At 65.1% G+C, this 6654-nt stretch overlaps 1 protein-coding gene across 1 annotated transcript; it reads right to left on the reverse strand.

Moving 5' to 3' along the window:
- On the reverse strand, positions 1 to 3506 carry LOC123823194. Its single transcript, XM_045845653.1, has 4 exons — positions 3457 to 3506; positions 1985 to 2297; positions 1421 to 1501; positions 1 to 208 (listed from the first exon to the last, which is right to left on the reverse strand). Exons 1-4 carry the CDS (start codon positions 3504 to 3506, stop codon positions 23 to 25), a joined length of 630 nt encoding a protein of 209 aa, XP_045701609.1. The 3' UTR covers positions 1 to 22.
- Positions 3507 to 6654: the final 3148 nt, after the last annotated feature.

The raw sequence follows: 6654 nt of genomic DNA on the forward strand, positions 1-6654 counted from the left end.
ATTTATTTGAACGAGTAGGTTTTCAAAGGCACAAAACGGATGCGGGCGGTAGATGGCAGAGGTGCAAGGTAAAGAATACGCACGGTATGGAGTGGAACGTCCAACGTGCCTCCTCCTCCTCCTCCTCCTCGAGGACCGCCGTCCCCAGCGGTGTCTGGGCGCCCCTCCCCACCCGTGTGCGCGGGGACAACACCTCACACCGACGCACCTGTACAATAAACCCCGAAACGGAAATGGCTGCCTCCGAGGACGCATGCGATGTTTAAGAGAAAATTCTAGAATTGCAAAGATGTTGAACGGTTGACACAATCTCAGAATCACAGCGCCCTGCAGGTGTGATGTGAAGAACCCCCCCCCCACCCGCGAGTGAGCTGCTGAGGGGATGTGCACACTCTGGGTGAACACGCACAACCTGTGGCGCCCCCACCCCCCTGGAAGTTGGGAAACGATACAATGCTGCTATCACTCCGTCATGACAACCCGCTCCCATGTTGCCAATTGTCTCAACAATATCCTTTATGTCAGAAGGATCCTTCAGAACATCTGATTTCGTAGCTTAGCCACTCAGGGGGCACGGGGGAGGGGGCAGGGAGGGAGGAGGGGAGAGGTGAGCGGGGAGCTGGGGGGCACCGGCCAGCATTGTGGGGTTCGGTTGTGTCCCCTCGCCCTGACATTCTCTGCCTCGCGGTTGAGCCTCTGCCCCGCCTCCCCTCCCCCCAGTTTCTCAGGGCACCCCTCAGTGGTGTGGCCCCCAGCTTTCTGCCCTTGCCCTGTGACTGTCCGGCCTTGTTCCCTTGCCTGGGGCTGGCTTTCTCTTTCTCAAGACTGTGCGGCCCAGTCTGTGTCCTTCAGACGAAGAAACCGAAGCCCAGAGAGGGGCTGACGGCTCCCCCAGGTCACACAGCGAGTTAGAGGCGCCTCGCACCCCCTCCAGCCGGAGCCTCTCCCTGCCGGGGCCATCAGGGACCCTGGAGAAGTCGGGTGGTGGGTGGACACCAGGGGGCGGTAGAGGGCCCTCCCGCCGCCTAGTCTTGGGGAGGTGGTCTGCAGACCAGCCTTGGCTGGGGTGGGGGGCAGAGCGAGGGTCGCTTCAGCCTTGCGGAGGGGAGCTCACGGTGGAAGACAGGCTGAGGGCAGGGGCCTCCAGGCGGGGGCTCCACAAGTCCCACCGAGTGCTGGGCTCCTCTCCGCTCACGGAGAGGGGGCCCCCGGGGAGAGGAGGTCCCTGCCCACCCGGGAGCGCCCTCTGGCGTCAGGAGCCACCAGCTTCCTCCCGGGCGGCGGGTCCAGGATTAATGCCGGAGGCCCGCTGACCCCTACTGGCTGCGGGTGGTCCTGCGGGTGGTCCAGGCGCCCTAGCGCCCCGCAGGCCCCCGTCTAAATCCTCCCGGCCAGCCGAGCGCGGGGCTCACTGCGGCACCTGCGTCTTTGGGATGGACGTCCGGGAAGGCGAGCCCACAAAAAGTAGCGTCTCCAGTCCCAGCCACGTCCAGCAACTCATCTGTAAATTACAAGAAAACGTGTTTTCATCAGGCTTAATTAATTTTTTAAAAATGGATGGACCTGGAAAATTGAGAAAAATTCTATATTGGGAAGCATTCTGAAAGAAAGAAAGAAAGAAAGACAGACAGAAAGAAAGAAAGAAAGAAAGAAAGAAAGAAAGAAGGAAGGAAGGAAGGAAAGAAAGAAAGAAAGAAAAGAAAGAAAGAAAGAAAGAAAGAAAGAAAGAAAGAAAGAAAGAAAGAAAGAAAGAAAGAAAGAAAGAAAGAAAGAAAGAAAAGAAAATGGAAAAGCCAAGCCAAGCCGGACCAGCTGGGCGGGGAATGGCAGGCAGGGCTGGGGGAGGCGGCACCGGCCCCCCTGCTTCCCGTCGGCCCCGCCCCCTCCTCCCCAGCACAGGGCCTGTGGCTTCCCCGCTGGAAGGACGCAGGCTGACCCCGAGTGAGCTGTGCTCCTCCAGGGGGTCAGAGCCCAAACCAAGTACCTGTCTGCCGTTGCCCCTGCTTGCTTGGCGCTCCAGCCCCTTTCTGAACTTCACCGTCCCCCACCGGCCCAGTGGGGCTCCCTGTTGGCTCCGCCCCCAGTAGGGCCTTTCTGGGCAGCCACCCTCTGCACCGTTGGGGCCGGTTAGTCCCTGCTTGCTCCTGCAGGCCGTTCTCCGAGCCCACCTGCCAGCTTCGTGTGGTGGCCTGCCTGTCGGCGTCTGGCCCCCTGGGGAGGAGCTCCGGGGGCACCGGGACTGGGACGTGCGCTCTGACGGCCGCCGGCCTGGCCCGCAGCCTTCCGTGACCGTGTGTCTGATACACAGTGTTCACAGTCACAGTCACGCATTTAGAGAATGCCTTTGACTTTGACTTTGACCGATGGACATTTTCCAAACAGAGCTCTGTGCTGTGCCTTCCGGTCCCAGGTGGGCTGAGCTCATAGTGCCTTCCCCGGGGCCCTGGGGACAGAGGCCTGGTGCCTTCCCGTGGGCTGGGGGGGAGGGGCTGTGCCGCCCCACTGTGACTCCGCCTCCTCCAGGGCCCCGCTCCCTCCCTGCCTCGGGGGACCTGGGCCCGCACCGGGTTCCCAGGCCTGGCCCCCCCTTGGCTTGGCCTCTTCCTGCTTCTTGAGTCGGTCTGAGACCGTCGTTGTTTTCTCGCTCCGGAAAGAACGGGTTGGAGGGACGGTTCTCTCATCAAAGCCCACCAGCGTCCTTCCCTTGTCGCCGCCCCACAAGTGCGCGTGCCCGGAAACGCAGGCCCCCGGAGGGGCTGGTGCCGGGACACCGGGGAGACTTCCCCTGAGCCGATGTCTCACGACAGGGGGCTGGTCCTCGCGGCCTGGCCCCCCATCTCTCCTCGTTTCCTCCCGGGGATCGGCGGTGCCGTCTTTCCCGGCAAGGCTGTGGCCCTGGCTGCTGTGCGTCACCCAATGCAGGCGGGCGTGCGTGTGTGCGGGCAGACCTCGAAGGAGCCGAATGGAGTTTACTGACTGGGGAGGAGTCGCCCCCGCTCAGGACTGGACTTCCCAGCGGGCACGCTCGGACATGGGTCCCCATACGCTGCTCTGCGGGGCGTGGGCTCCAGGGCAGAGCGGCGTGGGCGCTGTGACATCGCTTTGCTAGAGCTCCGTCCGAGTGAGAGCTCCGATGGGGGACGCAGCAGGAACAGGGGGAAGAGGGGTTCATCCTGCAGGACCGTAGACCCCACCAGCCTCTGCTCCCCGGGGGGCCCCAGAGGACGCCTCCAGCACCAATCTGCTGAGCCAGAGACTCGGGGGGCTGGCAGGTGGGGGGGGGGCTTGGACCAGGGAGGGTTCCCGCGGGTCCTGGCTGGCACGCAAGCTTCTCTGGTTGGTCAGGGAGGGACTGGAGGGAATCGGGTGGGACAACTGGATCCGTGCATGGACCATGGGTGCCGTGCGTGAGTGTGGCCTCTCCTGTCAACCATCTGCAGCAGGAGGGACACTGACCGAACAGGCACGCTGTGGACGTCAGCCTTGGTCCTCGGGACAGTGGTCATCCTCACCTTGAAACGTCCTCTCCTTCTCTCTCCCCTCTTCCCTGCATCCCGATCACATGTCCACCTTTGGGGGGGAGGTACTGCAGGGGATGAAGGTCAGGGGCATCCTCCGGGGCTGGTCCCCGACATCAGTGAGACCGGCGCTTGGTCTCCAGACGACAGCTCGGTCCCTGTGGACATCCTGCCCTGGATGTCCGCCCGAGAATAGGCAGAGTGGGCCCGGCCGGGCAAGACCCTGTGGTCAGCACAGGCGGTGCAGCTCCAAGCCCCATTCTCGGTCATTTCCTGCCATGACTCCTCCGCACCGACAGGGGGCGAAAGAGGCCAACGGTGGAGGGGCGGGGGTCATCACTAGAGGTGCGGTGCCCAACCTCCTGCCCTAAAGGGACGGCAGGGCCAGGGTGTTTAACGCCCGGAAACTGACGCTGCAGCCCAAGCGCCCCCATCGGGCGGGCTCAGTTTCCCCACTTCTAACACGGGGTGCCTTCCGGTGCTCGGAGGTCTGAGCTCCCGGGGCAAGACGAGCGTTTGCGACAGGGCAGTGCAGCGCGGGCGAGATCCCCGAGCAACGCGAGGCCTCCGTGCAGCGCGGGTGCAGTCCGCGTGCAATAGAGATGAGGGCGCCTTTCACCCCTCCCCCCCATAAAGGGGACGCCCCCCACCCCCAAGTCTACCAACCGCCTCCTTCGGGGCCTGGCTCTGGCCTCAAAGCCTTTCCGTTTGCGGCCGAAGAGCTGAACGCAAACGCGTAATTAAAGGCAGGGATGAGGTTTCTCCTGGCGGGAGAGTCCCCCACAGGCACGCAGGCGCTCTGCCCCCGCGTCTGTCCCCTGGGTGGGCCTGGTCGTGGGCCCCCGGCCCAGGAGGAGCCGGGGGCGGCTGCAGGAAGACCGGGGATTCATGCCCGCAGCTCGTGCCCCGGTCCTTCCCCGGGACCCTCAGGGGCCTGTGACACCCGGCCTTCGACGCACTAACTTGCTGGTTGGAACGCGGAGCCCCAGCTCAGGGACCCCCTCGGAGACCGGGAAGGAAAGGAAAGGAAAGGCCCGCTGTTTCCGGAATCCGTGGAAACTGGGGCCCCTAAACCCAGGCCCCAGTTCTCACTCGCTCCCCGCACGCGACTCCAAATAAAAGCAGCCTGAGCCAGAAGTGAGTTGTGGAGGTCCAGCCTGGGCCCTCCCCCCCAGAAGAGTTTTTATTCACCGTTGTGACTTGAATGCTTTTGGGGGGTTTGTTTTTAGTAGCAAATGTTACAGAAAGATCTCCTGTCTTGGTGTCCGTGCGGGGTTAGCCGGTGGCCCCAGCCCCCGCATGCCGGGTCCCTTGGGGGGTTGTTTCCCCGCAGGGCTGTGACTCGGGACCTACCGGGAGCCTCGCCAGCACATTGCACGGCGTGGCTCCTGGCGTCCAGCGAAGGGAGCCCTGGGACTCCCCGGGGAGCGGTGTCAGGAGTGCTGGGGCTTCCCTCCAGCCCAGCACTGGGTCAAGGTCCTGGCGTGCAGCCCCGGGACCAGGAGAAGTGAGAGACCTCTGGGGACCCTCCGCAGCCAGCCAGGCTGCGCCCTCGGTCCCCACCTCGAGCAAGCAGCTACCGCTTGGGAGACCCACTGGCTCCCAGCTCCTCCCTTTGGGGCCCGGACGCCCGAGGGGGCCCAGGCCCTTCCTCGGGCCAGACCAGTGACGCTGGGCAGGGGCGGCGGGCGCTGGGCCGGGCGGGCGGGCAGGGTAGGGTGGGGAGCCGGGCACTGTTTCCCGCTCCCGGAGGCAGAGGGATGGGAACCAGGTCTGCGTTGCCCGGGAAACCGTGGGAAACCGGCTCTCTGCTGGCCGCTGAGTCATGCGTGGGGTGTTTGGCTTCTGGCGTGGGGCCGGCGGCGGCGGCGGCAGCTGTGGGGAACTGGCTCCCGGGCTCCTGGCGACGGCGTGTGGGCCCTGGAGAGAAGCCCGTTCATGCCCAGCGCTCAGGACCTGAGGGGGTCCACCGAGGCCTGGGCCACCCTGAGACTCTGCTCCACACCCGGGTTTGCTCCGGCCCACCCAGGGGCCACGGTTAGCCCCACAATGAAGCAAAGGGCTCCCAGCCAAGGACAGAGCCCACGCTCCCATCCTGGCCTCGTGGGGACTCCAGCCCTGCACCCCCTGGGCATCCCTGAGTCCTTCCTCCCTGCCAGAGGTGTGGGCGCACCGCGGACAGCCAGCAGGGCCGGGTGACTTGTCTTGGCACGGGCCACTGCGGCAGCCTTGCCCCTTAGGCCTTAGGGGCAGATGAGGTAGAAGGTTCCAGAACACAGAGGAGCAGGGGGCTGCTAGAGAGAGAGGCTGTGCCACCATCGCCGTGGGCATGTCACAGCCAGGGCTACCACAGGCAGGCAGGGAGGGTGGGGGCTTAGCACCTCAGCCTGTCCCCTCCTGCTCCCGAGGCCTGGCTGGCGCCCCTCAGGGCTGAGCCCACAGGGAGGCTGAGCACCGGGTGCAGTCCATGCAAGGTCAGTGGTCAGTGTCTGGGACACCGGAGACCAGAGGCGGCGGGGCCTCCGGAGGGGCTGCCGGCCCCCACACTTCCCCTGGCTTCCCCAGCCCTCTCCGCCCCAGCTCCCCGGGGTCCCCTCCCAGGGGTGAAGTCTGCAGAAACCCGGTGACCCTGCCCGCCTCCGTCTGTCCAGCTGCCTCACCGGGCTCCTGGGAGAGCTTCCTGCCGACCCCTCCCCTGAGGACAGGCCCCCAGGCCAGCCGGACTCCCGGCGCAACCGGCTCTGTTGCGCTGCCCTCGGGTGCCCTCTTGTGGCAAGAGCGGGTTACTGCGGCTGACCCTGTGGTCCAGGCGGATCCAGGGGAACCCGGGGACCCAGGATCCCCACGGTCACGTGCAGCAGGAAGAGCAGCCCCGCCGCAGACCCGTATCTGCTGAGCTGTCCACCGCCCACCAGGAGGAGCTCCGGGGCTGGGCTGTCAGGAGGCCGCGTCATCTGATCTCCATTAGGGTCTGCGGCGCCTGCAACGACAGGTTTCTCCCGAGCGGACCCTAGCGGGCGGCTGGGGAGCTTTCAGGCTCTTTCCCCGGCGCTAGGGGGCTCGCCACGTCTTCGGGTGTCTGGTTCCAGCGGGACGGCCTCTGGCGTTTTACAGCCTCCACGGCCGGCCGAGAGCA

The sequence above is a fragment of the Phyllostomus hastatus genome, unplaced genomic scaffold (assembly GCF_019186645.2).
Source record: "Phyllostomus hastatus isolate PE091 unplaced genomic scaffold, TTU_PhHast_1.1 phas_contig_477, whole genome shotgun sequence".
Lineage (NCBI taxonomy): Eukaryota > Metazoa > Chordata > Mammalia > Chiroptera > Phyllostomidae > Phyllostomus > Phyllostomus hastatus.